General features: G+C 38.9%; 1 protein-coding gene across 1 annotated transcript in view; it reads left to right on the plus strand.

Annotated features, from left to right (window-relative positions):
• Positions 1-5441: 5441 nt before the first annotated feature.
• The window catches only part of ITK (IL2 inducible T cell kinase), a 62361-nt gene continuing 52186 nt past the window's right edge, over positions 5442-15616 (plus strand). The window contains exon 1 of the mRNA XM_019965307.2: positions 5442-5727. Coding sequence (XP_019820866.1) covers positions 5590-5727 — 138 coding nt within the window. The 5' untranslated portion in view covers positions 5442-5589. The remainder of the gene's footprint in view (positions 5728-15616) is intronic.

Here is a 15616-nt window from a genome sequence, read left to right on the forward strand (position 1 = left end):
ATTACCAACCTACCCATCACCCAGCTTCAATTATCAGCTCAGCCAAACATTTGTCATCTCTTGCCCTACCTATTTCTCCCCCTCCACTGGATTATAACAAAGCAAATCTTATCTTATCAATAATTATTTCAGTATGCTTCTGTGCAAAATAAAACTTTTATGATCACAATCATGCCATTATCACATGTTAAAATTAAAAATAATTAGTTATCAAATATGCAATCACTATTCTGATTTCCCAGTTGTCTCATAATGTCTTTAAACAATTGATTTGTTTGAATTTAAATCCAAACAAAATCAGCACATGCTTGATATGGCTCTTAAAGTCTCTTTTAATCTATGGGTTCTTCCTCTAACTTACTTGTTACAGACACGGGGTCATTCATCTTTAATGATTTGGGTACAGTGGTCCCAAGGTGTCCATGGTGGATAAGTTCCAGTTCAGTTCAGTTCAATTCAGTCTCTCAGTCATGTCCAATTCTTTGTGACCCCATGAATCGCCGCACGTCAGGCCTCCCTGTCCATCACCAACTCCCAGAGTTCACTCAGACTCAAATCCATCGAGTCAGTGATGCCATCCAGTCATCTCGTCCTCTGTCGTCCCCTTCTCCTCCTGTCCCCAATCCCTCCCAGCATCAGGGTCTTTTCCAATGAGTCAGCTCTTCGCATGAGGTGCCCAAAGTATTGGAGTTTCAGCTTTAGCATCATTCCTTCCAAAGAACACCCAGGGCTGATCCCCTTTAGAATGGACTGGTTGGATCTCCTTGCAGTCCAAGGGACTCTCAAGAGTCTTCTCCAACACCACAGTTCAAAAGCATCAATTCTTCAGTGCTCAGCTTTCTTCACAGTCCAACTCTCACATCCATACATGGCCACAGGAAAAACCATAGCCTTGACTAGATGGACGTTTGTTGGCAAAGTAATATCTCTGCTTTTTAATATGCTATCTAGGTTGGTCCTAACTTTCCTTCCAAGGAGTAAGCATCTTTTAATTTCATGGCTTCAATCACCATCTGCAGTGATTTTGGAGCCCAAAAAAAATCCAGGACCCCTTAAATACAAAAGATCCAAGGTGCTCAAGTCCCTAAATAAAATGGCATAGTATTTGCATATAATCTACACATTTCTCCTGTATACTTTAAATCATCTCTAGATTTCTCATGATACCTAATATAATATAAACGCTATATCAACTGAACTGAGCTGAACTGAGTTGTAAATATATTGTAATGCTATGTAAATAGTTGTTTATACACAGTAAATTCAAATTTACTTCTTGGAACTTTCTGGAATTTTTCTGGCCCACAGTTGGTTGAATCCACAAATTCAAAACATGCAGATATAGAGGGTCTGTTTTCTGAACCGGTCCAACTGCATCTCTATGCTTTTTTCACACAGCTTTATCTCTGTATTTCCTGCAAACTTGAATTTAGATCTAGAGGTTTGATGAGATTAGTGTTTGATTTTCTTTTTTAGCAAGACTTCTGTGTAAGTGGTTTTGTGTACTTCCTATTGCATCACATAAGGAAATACATAACGTCTAGTTGACTCTTTTCCTGCTGTTAAGATTGATCAGTGTGTTACAGTGTTATCAGTCTATAGACTTCATGTGATTTTAGCAGCCTTCGATGATCAATACATAGGTCCATTTTGTCATTAGGATTGCAAAATAATGCTATTTTATCACTCTTTAATTTATTCATTGTAATTCTTCTATAAAGAAGGACTTTTCCTTATTAAATATTTGACTACTAAACTGAAATACAGTTCTTCAAGAGAAACAGGAAATACATTTCATTTTTTCCCTTTGTTTTCCAGTTTACAGGATAATAAATTTGCCCTCCAGCACCCTCCAAAAGTGACTGATGGGTTGGAAGTTTTTTCAAGTATTTTATGAACTCATGATTTGGACATTTTGACTGTTCTTCAATTCATCATAAAAGACGAATTTGATTCCCAAATTGTTCCGTCTTTGGCAAGTGGGAGTTTCTTGAATTTGGGTCCTGAGAATTGGATTTTTCAAATCAAACAAAGGGATTATTTTTAGGTATGTTTTCCTGAGAATAATGGGGGAAATACTGAGCTTCTTAAGGTTATGTTTAGGTGAAGACAAAGACCAATCCCAGCAAGTGCCATTGAAGGTGCTATGGGAAAGAGGATAAAATTACTTATCATTACACTCCATGGAACCTAGGCAAAGGAAAAACTACAATTACAACAGCTATTGATGACATTTTGCTTTCCCACATGGCAATACTTTGTGAAGTCTGTAAATCTTTCAACCCAAACAAACTAGGTATAAATCTACCCTTCTCAAAGGACTTTGCAGTCTAGTTCAGAATTTGCTCTATATTAGTTAAAATTAGGTTTTAATGTTTAATTAATTAATTTTAATTTTAATTGTGACAATTAATAACTTTAATTGTGACAGAACCTCAAACTGACAAAGGCTTAGAAAACAACTTTTTTTTTTCTTTTTATGTTAAAAAAAAATTGCTCCCATGCTGCAAGGAGGACCCAAGATCATCAGGAACCCAGAATCTTTCTATTTTACATTCCACTGACCTCCTGGTGGCTAAGCAATTAAGAATTCACCTGCCAATGCAAGAGACTCGGGTTTGATTTCTGGGTCAGGAAAATCACCTGGAGAAGGGAATGGCGACCCACTCCAGTATTTTTGCCTGGAAAACCCCATAGACAAAGGAGCCTGGTGACTATAGTCCATGGGGTTGCAAAGAGTCAAACACGGCCTAGCTACTAAACAATAACAACAAAAAAATGACCTCAACATGCAATTTCTACTTCATGGTCTAAGATAGCTGCTACAGCTCCAACCATCACATTCACATTCTAGTTAGGGGGAAGGAAGAGAAAGAATGAAAAGGGTATGATGATTGCCATTAAGGACGTTTCCTTGAAGTTGTGCTCATAATTTCTGCTCTATTCAGTTAGCTATAAAACAGTTAACATAACTGAAAAATATAATCTTTATTGTGGTTGACTAGATGCCCAGATAATCTTCAGGGAGTCAGTTAGCTGGAAAATAGGGGAGAATAGATACTTGGAGAAAATAGCGATCCTTGTATGAAGCCCATATTCAGGAGAGAAAAGAAATGCTACTTCTTTTGGACAATGTATTTCCACATATATGTCTTAAAACCTCAGAACAAAGGAGTAGAAACCATTTAAAGTATCCCCTTTCCCAAATCTTATCTTGATTATGCTGGGGCAGTTCACAGGTTCTCAAAGAGTTGGACACAACCAAGCAATTAAACAACAACAAATCCAGTTATATGAGACAAAATTAAGCTGTAGTATGGTAATCTACATGGAAAATAATTCTTAGATCATTGCACTCCTCTATAGTAATAATGGTTGTTCTGTTTCATTATTCATTATTATTTGTCTGGTATATGCCATCTCTGCTTGCACTGAGATTTCTTGGTTATTTACAACTTGCTAGAAGTAGGAATCACTCGTAATACCTTATATCCTAATTCCAAACCCAGATACATGACTGGCACCCACCACTTACAGAATTTATGGGATTCAGTTCTCAAAGGGACCATCACAAAGAGACTAAAGATCAGTGAGGATAAGCCGATTTCCCAAAGAGAAACAGTTTAGTAAGTGACAGAGCTGGGATTTCAGCATAATTCTGTCTTTCTCCAGAGCCTGTGTATGCTTTGTTTAGTATGCCATTCTGGAGGATTTACTTATTTTCAGCATTTCCACTAAATTTTGCAGTGGAAAAGCAATCATTTCATTGTAGCATAGATAAACCACTATAAGCCTTCATTTAAATTTAACAAATTAATAAACTTTAATATTTCTCTTAAGTGTTTTATGCCCATTGTCTCTCATAATTGTCCAACGCAGTTTGCTGATTACTCATTCACCATTTTTCTAAACATCCTTTTAATATGCCAGGCACCACAATAGTTGCTAAATATATAATGGTGAGCAAAACCACACACCATCCTTACCATTAGGGAGCTTCTAGACTGATATTGAAGCTGGAACTCCAATACTTTGGCCACCTGATGCAAAGAGCTGACTCATTGGAAAAGACCCTGATGCTGGGAAACATTGGGGGCAGGAGGAGAAGGGGGCTACAGAGGATGAAATGGTTGGATGGCATCACCGATTCAATGGACATGAGCTTGGGTAAACTCTGGGAGCTGGTGATGGACAGGGAGGCCTGGCGTGCTGCAGTCCATGGGGTTGCAAACAGTTGGACACAACTGAGCGACTGAACTGAACTGACCTGAGACTAGTGGGGAAGACAAACACTAATCCAAAAATCACCCTCCAAAAAGTACAATGACAGCTGTCATAAAGGATATGTCATAAGGTGTCTTATGCATATAATTGGTGGAAATGACTTAGTAAAGCCAGGAAGGCTTCCCTGAGGAAGTGACAGGAAGTGTAGGCTGAAACTAGTAGTATAACTTAAAGCAGGCAAAACAGGGGAGAGGAGATGTTCTCAGGCAACGGGAGCAGATATTCAAAGCAGCCTGAGAAGCATGCATAAGGGCCAAAGTGAAAATATGTGAGCAAGGTATGAGATGAGACTGGCAAGGAAGCCAGAGAGCAGCCCCACATGTAGGAGCACCATTACTCCCCTTCACAGGTAAAAAAAAACTGAGGCTCAGAACCCTCAAGTAATTGCCTGTAGTCTCACAGTTAGTAAGCTGGTGGAGCCAGAAGTCAACCTCTGATAGGTAAAGATATCCCTAGAACCTGTGCCTATGTTAGTTTATATGACAAAGGGGGAATTAAGGTGCAATGTGGGATTAAGGTTACTAATAAACAGATCTTAAAATTGGGAGATTATTTTAGATTATCCACACAAACGCAATGTAATCTTAAAGATCCTTAAATATGCAAGAGGAAGGTAGAAGAAGAGGTTACAATTGTATGAAATTAGAGCAACTGACTGTTGTTATAGGCTTTGAAGATGGAGGAAGAGGGTAAAGGAATGTGGGTGGTTCTAAAGCTGGGAAAGGCAAGGAAACAGATTCTACCTGAGATCTTCCAGACAGGATCACACCCTGCTGACATCTTGATTTTAGCTCAGTGAGACCCATTTTGCATTTATGACCCACAGAACAATAAATTCACGAACCACTAAACTTGTTGTAATTTTAAAAGCCAACAGAAAACTAATATACAACCCATGTTCCTCGACTCCAAAGCACATGTTCCTACCCCTTGTGCTATGGAGCTTAACTGTTAGATGAGCTAAACCAGAAACTATAAAGATTCAACTCTAATCAGTCATATCATTTTGAGTCTAAGGTTTTTCAAACATTTTTAAACCATACAGCAAAAGGTATGCATAATTTTTACATATGCCTCATAGTTTTGTGAATTTCGAAAGGATGTGGTTATGGGCTTTGACATCAGAAGAGAAGCTCCGCAATGTTGACTGAACGTTGATAGAGAGATAATATTGGAGGCAAGTTGCCTTTGAACAGCTCTCTGAAGATCAACTGCCTCCCCATCGCATTCCTTGCCCTGAAGCTGTTTCCTCTGGTTGTGCTGAGGGGTGATGCGCAAGGTGCATCACTTTTCAAGAATTGGATCATGAACAACTTTATCCTCCTGGAAGAGCAGCTCATCAAGAAATCCCAACAAAAGAGAAGAACTTCTCCTTCAAACTTTAAAGTCCGATTCTTTGTTTTAACCAAAACCAGCCTGGCATACTTTGAAGATCGTCATGGGGTATGTGATCAGTCTATTTGTCTATTTTTAAAATAACATTTTATAGTTAGATTGGGCTGAATCATGAAGATATACATAGAATAAAATAAGAACATGGAAAATACAGATGTGCTTATTATAACAACCTAAAAAATATAGTAAGAGTAACTGGGAGAGAATGTGGAGAGTAGTCAAGAAAGGGTAATTATATTAGGTGATTTCAGTAAAAGAATAAGTTTATTGCTCATTAGCTTGTCTTTCCTCTATAAGGTTAAGTTTAACTTTTAAATTTTATTTTATTTGGCAAATGAAATGGTTAAGTGATGGGTCCCGTTCAACATTTTTATGGATTCAATTTTATTTGTCTCAATGTCATCACTCACCTAACATTTGGAATAATAGTCTCTGGGCATTTAATTGTCTAAAATTTACAAAGCCCAGTGGTAAACCTCTTCATCCCTTGGAGAACTTCCCAGGAGACTAGGGTTATCACACACAAAATATAATGCGGTACAGACCAGCAGTTCTTACCAGAAGATTACAGCTGCTTAGCTAAGTCAGTCTTTATATTTCTAAAGATATTCTTATATATCATAACATCAGTAATAATAAGAGCAACACAAATAACCATAACAATGCAGTTTGGTACAAAAAGCACTGGAAGAGGCATCAGGGGACCAAACTCCACTTTTCTCTAGGTGAGTTAGCCTCAGCAAATGTCTCTGCGTCAAGTTCTTTCTTGATAAAATGAAAGGACTGGAAACACCACCTACAACATTCCTTTCTTCTTTAAAATCCTTTGTTTCTATGAAGTAGCACTTGTACAGCCCACCTCAGCAATTTTTTGAAGCATGTTTGCCTTCTTGCTATATCACTGTATTATTTTTCTGTTATCAGGGAGGTAGCAAAAACAACATTAGGTGCTTGACGGTCACTTAGAGACAAAGGCACTCTGATTCTTGGCAGGACCGAACTTAGTAGGTGTAGGCATGAGTTTGGGTCTTTTGAGAGCCGGGATTTGAAGTGTTCAATGATATGGGGTCTTGAAAGAAGCCAGGCCAGGTATGGAGCCTACAAATGCCTTAACTTCTAAGCTGCTGGCGAAATAATACTGCCTGTTTTTTAGAAGTGAAAAGACATGCATGTCTTAAGTAGATTCTTACTGATAATAATCCACCAGTCAGGAAGAATATGGAATTACTTATGTGCAAGGCCTCTTTAGTAGGTATTCAATAGGTATTCTTTGACTAAATTAACAGAGGGCCAACAGCCAGGTTTTCAACCTGGAGGATTCATCATTTAGAGCTGATTAATCATATGACCTCGGTCAATTTTTTTCCAATTGTGAATGGGATATTGGAAGCTCTTGTTTCATGTTTAAAGAGTTTTCATTTACATTTAAATAGTTTTTCAAAGTTCATTTTGTAGTTTTTACCAATTTGTTTCCCCGATTCAACATTCAACACAGTATCATCTCATGTAGTTACTACTGATTGTTTCTGAGCATAATTATTGCTTGTGAACTGTTTGGTTGTGAGTTCTGTACAATGGTATTTGCAGTTAGTCCTACAAAAAATAATCTTGATTCAGAATTTTGTTGGTTAAAATTTGCATGTAGACAAGGTTGTAAAAATAACTCAGTCTCTTCATTTGAGCATTATGAAAATTCTAGGACAATTAATTCATCCTGGGGAGCCCTGAGCTATAGTTTTTAACATTTCCATGTAGGATACAGCAGATATATGTTTCACAAAGATCAAATTTCTTATTTTCTAATGCTTATGCTTTATATTCATAAATAACATTTTAAAAAGCATTTCTTTAAATATTATAGGAATTTACTAATTATAAAATTTTTCAAAGTTACTGAAAAAGACAAGATATATTAGTTATTATTATTTTTTCTCTATGTGACATTCCATTGCTTAGAGCCATCAATTTGCACACAGGAGTGCATTGTTCATTGCCCATAAATGATAATAGTATTACACCTGTGGGAAGAAATGGTTTTAAGCATTTTTTTAATTTATTTTTTAAAATGAAAACTCAGTTCTGCCATTTGTAAAATGGGTGTTATAATAATATTCACTTCATGGGGGGAAAATGGTAAAAATTAAGAGAGGATGTATTTAAATAGACCTATCTGAAAATTACCATTTTGGTAGATCCAAGAAAAAGGTCATATATTGGCAATTTCATATAGTTCAACTTAATATATAAAGAACTGAGCATAAGTCCTGTCACCTAGTAAACACTTAATAAAATTTAGCTACTATTTGTATCATCATTATATCTGTGAAGGAGAATGAAGGGTGGCATAACATAATCATTTCAAATCAAGGGAAGTATTAAGGATTCTTCAAAGTCAGGCTAATATCAGGGTTCTGGGTTTCCTCTCTTCCATGACTAAATACATGTGTGGGGCAAGATATACATGCATCATGAGATATATGATTTGGGGCCAACATTTCCCCTCTCTGGGTCTCAGCTTCTTTTTCTTTTTTCTTATTTATAAAATTCTGTTCACTGCAGCTCTAAAATTCTGTGGATTTATGACATATGAAAACAATTCTTCCACATATTCAGGAATGAATACTGTAGTTCTGCAAAATAAATATATTTTTTCCTAACTTCAAATTGCCATCCCATGGTCATTATACTACAGCCTGATTGAGCATTTTGTTTTAACATGGATTTAGATCTTTTATCATCTGCCTGTTTACCATATTGAGATGTGCAAGTGTTTTCAGTGGGGCCAGGAAGCCCCTTCGTCATGCTGGAGTAGGGGGCCAAAAAGAAGCAGAGAGTTGGCAGGTGGTGGCTTGCTGGCAGCCGTGATTTCAGACACTCCCCTGTGCCTGCCAATGTCTTAGCAAAGTGGTCCCTGTTGTTGGACACTCTTTAACAGAGGACAAGGAAAAATGAGGGTCCACCTGCTAAATGCCAAACATTCATTGTAATGGCAGCGGCAGTAGAGAATATGGGAGAGACTTTGTTTGTAGTGTTTGCCAATTTCTGTAGTGTAAATACTCCCATCAAGATCAATTTCAAACTACTAATGTAAAGTCTACCAGCTCACAGAATTCCTGAAAATTTAGCATTCGGCTCTCATAGGCCAACACAAGCAGGCTCCAGCACATCACAGGCAGGCTAAAATAAAAATAAACTCCTGGGAGGTAGCTACCTGAACAATGTGCTTAGTTGCACAGGGCTGATATCAGATCCTTTTTAAGGGTAAAAGAGAGAAATGGTGGGCTTCAGGCACTCTGAGTAAGCACAGGATAGGAGGGGTAACACAGATAGGAGACAAGTGTCACAGAATGGTGAGGCTAGAATAGTCAGCTAGTCGTGGGTTCAAATGGTGCTTCTTTCACTTTCTATATGTGGGATCTCAGGCAACACATTTAACCTCTTTAAGTCTCTGTTTCTTATTTATAAAGTAATGACCCCGGCACTACCTACTTCAACCAGTGTTGAGTATTTCATGAGAAAAGTATGCTGTAAGCTTGGTACAAATAGGACCATCTTGATATTCTGAAAGGCCCTTGGGAGGAAAGGAAAGGTTTCCCTATTTCAGTGACTCACTGTACCTTAGGAATCAAGTTTGCCGTGGTTACCGTGGCACAGGAGCCATTACCATTTACATAAGACAGGAAAAATAGTCAAAATCCCCATTCTAGTCAGTGTGTGGATAGGCTGACTACTCCTCAAGGATACTTCCCTTTAGCCTACTGATCTAGTGGCAAAAACATCTTTGTAACATGCATCCTTCCTAAATTAAAGATGGCAGGTGGGGAGAGTGTCCACTTTCCTTGCTTCTGGCAGCAGTATTGCACAGTGGTCAAAATCACGGCTCCTGGTGTCAGATTTGGGTCAAAGAGCAGCTTTACCACTTAAGAGCTGCGTGGCTTTGCAAAGGTTGCTTAATGCTGTGTGACCCCCTTTAATATTATTTACCTGTTATAAAATGATCACTCCTGAATTTTTTTAAGTGAGATGAGTCTCATAATTATTTTAATAATAACAGCAACTAATACTTACTATTTACTATTGTCAGTCACTATGCTAAATGAATTATTTAACCTAATCCTTATACCTACTTTGTAAGTTAGGAACTACCATTACCCCAATTAACAGAGCATATAACTGAGGCAAAGAGAATTTAAATAACTCCCTTATGTCTCCAGAGGCAACACAGCTTCCTGATGAACAGTTCTTATCACTATGAACAGTTGTTGCTCTTAGGCAATTGGGGTCACCACTGGGTTATTACAAAGTATGTAATGCCTTCTTGCTCTAGAGTCCTCCATGTAAAGGCAGTCTTGAAAATCAGCAACCATACCACGTACATCTTCTGCAATGAAATATGTGATGAGCTCTATCATTTCCACATTCAGTCCAGGAAAAATCTTTGTCTTCTTCCACTTCTGGGAGCTTCTACCATGTGTCCAAACTTTGGTGCTGAAAGTTCCTCTAGGATCTGTCCATTTCTTTCCATTTTCTAGAGTCACCTTCTTTATGGAAGCTGCCAGCATCTCTCACCTGGGATTGTTGCCACCTCCTAATGGTCTCCATGCACCCACTATACCTTCTCTCTGCACCCCTGTTCCCTATCCCTGAACCCATTATACCCTCCCCACCATCACTCCATTCCCCACAAGGAAGCTAGGGTAAGCTTTTCATGTGGTGACTGTGGACTGTGATCATGTCCTGATGATCCTCATCAGAAGATGGCATGTCCCTTCAGTGGTTCTCCCTTTACCCTGAGAGTGGACACGAGAATCTATCACACTGTCTCCTCCATCCCAGTTCAGGCTCCTTTGATCCTCTCTCACTGAGTGCCAACCACGTGAAATTTTCTTCAACTTTAAGACCTCCATTTTCAATGTCGCTTGCTTGAAGAAGCCTTCCTTCATTTCCCCAGCCTAGGTCATCTCTTCTTATGTTTTGCCACAACATCAAACACCTTTCTTTCAGTGCCAAAATTATACTTACCTATTTATTATTGTGATTATTGTGCTAATGTCATGTCCCTACCCTACCCTCCATTAGACTATAAGCTTTACAAGGGCTGGTGCCCAATTTGCTAAAGATGACATCACCAGTGTCTACCACAGTGCCTAGTACATATTATTCACTTGTTCAAAATTTGTGAAATAAAGAAAGGAAGGTGGGAACCAAGGAGGAAGGAAGGGTATGAGGTATAGACACAGTTGCAGAGGTTAAAGTTATACACACGGTCCCTTAACAGAACAAGGCTCAGCACCAAAAGAGTTGAGAACAAAACTAGCGATTCAAGATTTCAAACAGGTAATTCCTGGGTGCAGGGGTAAATAAACAGAACTCCCTGAAGGTAGCAGTTCATGACCTAGCCTTGAAAGATGAAGAGGAGGATTCAGGAGATTGGAGTTTTAAGATTTGGGTCAGAGACACAAGTAAAAACCAACAGGTGGGCCAGTAACCCCTCCCACCTCCTTTTAGGAAAATCAAGCAACACTGCTCTCTTTCAGCCTCCACCCTGTCTTACCCTTCCATCCTTCCCTTTTACAGCTAAACCTTTTGTAGATAATATTCTCAGAGCTACCCTATGATTTTTGCTTGAGACATTCACCACTCATGGTCTCTCTTCACTTCATTCCTATGTGACTGAGTTGCCTTCTGGCTCGGCTCCCACTGACACTCAAGACTCTGTACTATCCACACACCTAGAATAGACTTTTAAAATGAGAAATCAGGTACTGTGCCCTGCTTTAAATCCCGCTGTGACTGTTTAGATTATTTAAATTAATTCTCAACCATGGCCTACAAGACTCTTCATCCATGGCCCCTACCAGCCTCTGAGATTCATTTCTTCTGGTCCCTTCATCCGTCATGCTTCTATCATATCTGCCATCTTTCTACACCTTGAGCACCCAAGCCATGCCTCCTGATAGGGCCTTTGTACTGAGGCAGGACTAGGGTGAGATACACTCAAGGGGGTGCTCACTTTTAGGTCCTGAGGAGAGTGAAAAAGTTGGCTTAAAGCTCAACATTCAGAAAGCAAAGATCATGGCATCTGGTCCCATCACTCCATGCCAAATAGATGGGGAAACAGTGCAAACAGTGTCAGACTTTATCTTTTTGGGCTCCAAAATTACTGCAGATGGTGATTGCAGCCATGAAATTGAAAGATGCTTACTCCTTTGAAGGAAAGTTAGGACCAACCTAGATAGCATATTCAAAAGCAGAGACATTACTTTGCCAACAAAGGTCCATCTAGTCAAGGCTATGGTTTTTCCAGTCGTCATGTATGGATGTGAGAGTTGGACTGTGAAAAAAGCTGAGTGCTGAAGAATTGATGCTTTTGAACTGTGGTGTTGGAGAAGACTCTTGAGAGTCGCTTAGACTGCAAGGAGATCCAACCAGTCCATTCTAAAGGAGATCAGTCCTAGGTATTCATTGGAAGGAATGATGCTAAAGCTGAAACTCCAGTACTTTGGCCACGTCATCCGAAGAGTTGATTCATTGGAAAAGACTCTGATGCTGGGAGGGCTTGGGGGCAGGAGGAGAAGGGGATGACAGAGGATGAGATGGCTAGATGGCATCATCGACTCAATGGACATGAGTTTGGGTAAACTCCGGGAGTTGGTGATGAACAGGGAGGCCTGGCGTGCTGCAATTCATGGGGTGGCAAAGAGTCGGACACGACTGAGCAACTGAACTGAACTGAACTGAGGGCAGGGTCATTGCACTAGCTACTCTCACTGTCTGGAACACTCAAGATTTTTGTAGGATTGGTTCTTTATTATTTTTCATCTCTTCAAATATTTTCCCAGAATCTTGTTTCTTTTTTTCTTTTCTTTTACAATCCATGGATACTTTAATACCTCAGTATCTATACTTTTGATTGGGTTTATTGATGTGCTGTCTTGTTTATTTTCTGTCTCTACATCCACTGGAAGGTCACTTTCATGACTGACTGCCTCACTCATCCCTGTATCACCAGCATCTAGCAATGTGCTGAGCATGTAGTAGGTGCTCAATAAATATCCAGGGAATGAATGAAGGTCACATAACACAGTGATTTCAGAAGAGCATCTGGGAGCTAGAAATGTGGGCCTGGCCAAGTCAGGCAAAGAAAAGTTAAAATCCAAAGCAAAGTACTTTGCAATTCAGGCCACTCAAAGCGAAGGATGTGAGGTTTTGATGTATGCATTAACAGGGTTTCTTTGAGAATTGATTTTTGTGTGTGATGGGATGTTGATGTCTTATGGAGATAGCCACTGGATAGAGAATTCTTGTTTTAGAGGCAGATACTCACAGGTTAAAATAAAATTCTATTCTGACTGTTCAGAGACTGGTGCATCCATTAATCAGTTTCTGCAGTAAAAATAGGGCACAGGGCAAGACTGTACATGTGAGGGCTTTGTTCCTGACTCAGTCTGGAAGAAAGGTTTAGCTGGAAAGCCCAAGAGTTCTGTTTCCATGTAGTTATAATGCATGAAAATATTTATTCTTCCATTTTCTTCTTTTTCTATTATGCTTTTTAGATACATTTCCATTCGTGGACTCCAAAGTAATAATTTTTCTCAAATATGTGTTGTTTTTTTTTAATAATCAAGTTGTTCATGTCAGAGATATACTTATCTATTTTCTGTACTGAACACATTGACAAACTTATCTTTCATCTGCTATGTGACTTTCAGGTTGTTCTCAGATGCAGTAAAAATGCTTAAAAATAATAGTATACCTAATATAGAACAGTCTGATTTTTAAAATGCCTCCTTACAATAGAGCTATATGGGATGTATCACAGGATAGCTTTTTCTGATCTCTACCATTCATTGTTACATAATCTTCCAAAGAGACTGAAGCAATGCTTGGGACCACCAATCGTTACCAGTACCACTTGAGAAGATTATGTTTCTAAGAAGAAACTAATAAAAACCAAAGAATCCCACTGTTGTGATGATCTTCAAATATACTATTTTTATAGGTTTTGAATGTTATAGTGAGAGAGAGGGGGAAATATAATATTCTATGCATGGGTAACTTTATTTGATTTAAAGTAAGTCCATATGTAGATGAACCCACTCCCTACATAGTAGGAAGGAAGGAGTGGCCAAAACCTCCTACTGTGCAAGATATTAGTCTCCCTAGATGATGATCTTAGGGCGTCTGAAAGGTTTACATGAATGAGCTCTCGGTTAGATCATCAAGCGTCTATATTAAGAAGCAAATGATATACAGGGGCGTTTCACATAAGCCATTTTTGACTGCTCTGTAGAGGTCAACTCTAATTTTAGATAGGGCCTCAGGAACTGAAACTCTCAAGCAGACCATAATTCTGGAATTCTAGAAAAGTGGAATGAGGTAAGAAAGCAACAACACAGCAGCTTACTGGGGATCCGGTTCTGATTAACCTGGGTTACTTTGTTCAAGTGCTTCTTCTATCTGGGATTTGGTTACCTTGCCCATAGTGCCAAGGGATTGGACTAGATCAAAGTTTTAAAACTTTTCTAAGCATGGAGCCCCCTTTTAGTACAGAATTATATGTGCTATTCCCATTCATGTACATGAAGCAGAAGAGAAAGTATTCTAGTTGAAGCAAGAACAAGGTAGGCTGTCCCTACCCTCTTGGCCTTACCCTTGACCAGAAAATATCACCTAGGTGCTTCCAATTCTATGATTTCAGTCTCCTAAGGCTGTAAATTGAATAGTAGAAATGAAAAGATAAAAGCTAGTTGAGAAAGTCATTTCACCTTGAAGCCTCATCTCTAACATACAAAATTGGACTGAATGATCTCTAAAGACTCTTCCAGCTCAAAATAAGTGGAAACCATGTGATTGTATCTCACTGCCAGTGATATTAGGAATTCACAAATAGACATGGAGATTAGTTAAATATGGAAATCTTTCCAGGAAGTAATACATCTAAGAGATGATTAATAACTGTATGACTGATAAAAAGGCTTGTTATCAAAATCCAAACATGAACCCAAGAATGCATCCTAAAAAAGAAGGCCATCATTTTAAATGTAACCAATGTAAAATTCAGAACAATATGAGCCAATATTTAATGAGTCCTTGCTGAGTTGCCAGGGCACCAAATTAAGTGCTTTAAATGTATCATATTAGAAATATTCACAATAACCATGTGCAGTAGGTCCAATTTTTATCCCCATTGTATTGAAGATGAAACAAAGGCTTGAAGAAGCTAAGTATCTTTTCTTAGGTCAGACATCTGCGACAAATATTAAAATTAGATTAAGAGTTCCACAATGGGTATTCTTAGATGTAGACTTGTTTGGGTCTGAGAAGTCGTGTAATAGAAGCTATGGTGGCTGAGAAGGGAGAGTTGGGACAAGGACTCACTGGTGAGTTTCCAGCACTGTTTAATGGAGTTCCTGAGCAGGGACCAGTAGGACTGCTCCTGTTAGCCTGGCAGACCTGCATGAATGACACACAACAGCAGCAGCAACAGCAGCAGCCTGCAACAATAACCACAAGGAGAGGACTGAACTTGCTCCTCTGGATTTTTCTAGTTTATCTTCACAATTCTTTGAAGGAGATAAAAGCCAAGTTCTGTTTTAGAGAGGAAGCAATCAAGACACAGGGAAGTGAAGCCATTTGCCCAAGGTCACAATAGTGGCCATGAGAACAAAAGCAACAACTTCCCTTGGGATCAGTGATTTCTAGTAGTTTGATCCCACACTGCTTTCTTGCCTGAAAACAACCATCAGAATCAACTTATCAGTTCTTCCAATGATACTTTACTTTTGGCTGCACTGGGTCTTTATTGCTTTGTATGGGCTTTCTCTAGTTGTGGCGAGCAGTAGTTGCTCTCTAGATGCAGTGCACAGATTTCTCATTGAGGTGGCTTCTTGTGGGGGAGTCCAGGCTCTGGAGTGCAGGTTCCAGTAGAGTGGCG

The sequence above is a fragment of the Bos indicus genome, chromosome 7 (assembly GCF_029378745.1).
Source record: "Bos indicus isolate NIAB-ARS_2022 breed Sahiwal x Tharparkar chromosome 7, NIAB-ARS_B.indTharparkar_mat_pri_1.0, whole genome shotgun sequence".
Taxonomy (NCBI): Eukaryota; Metazoa; Chordata; class Mammalia; order Artiodactyla; family Bovidae; genus Bos; species Bos indicus.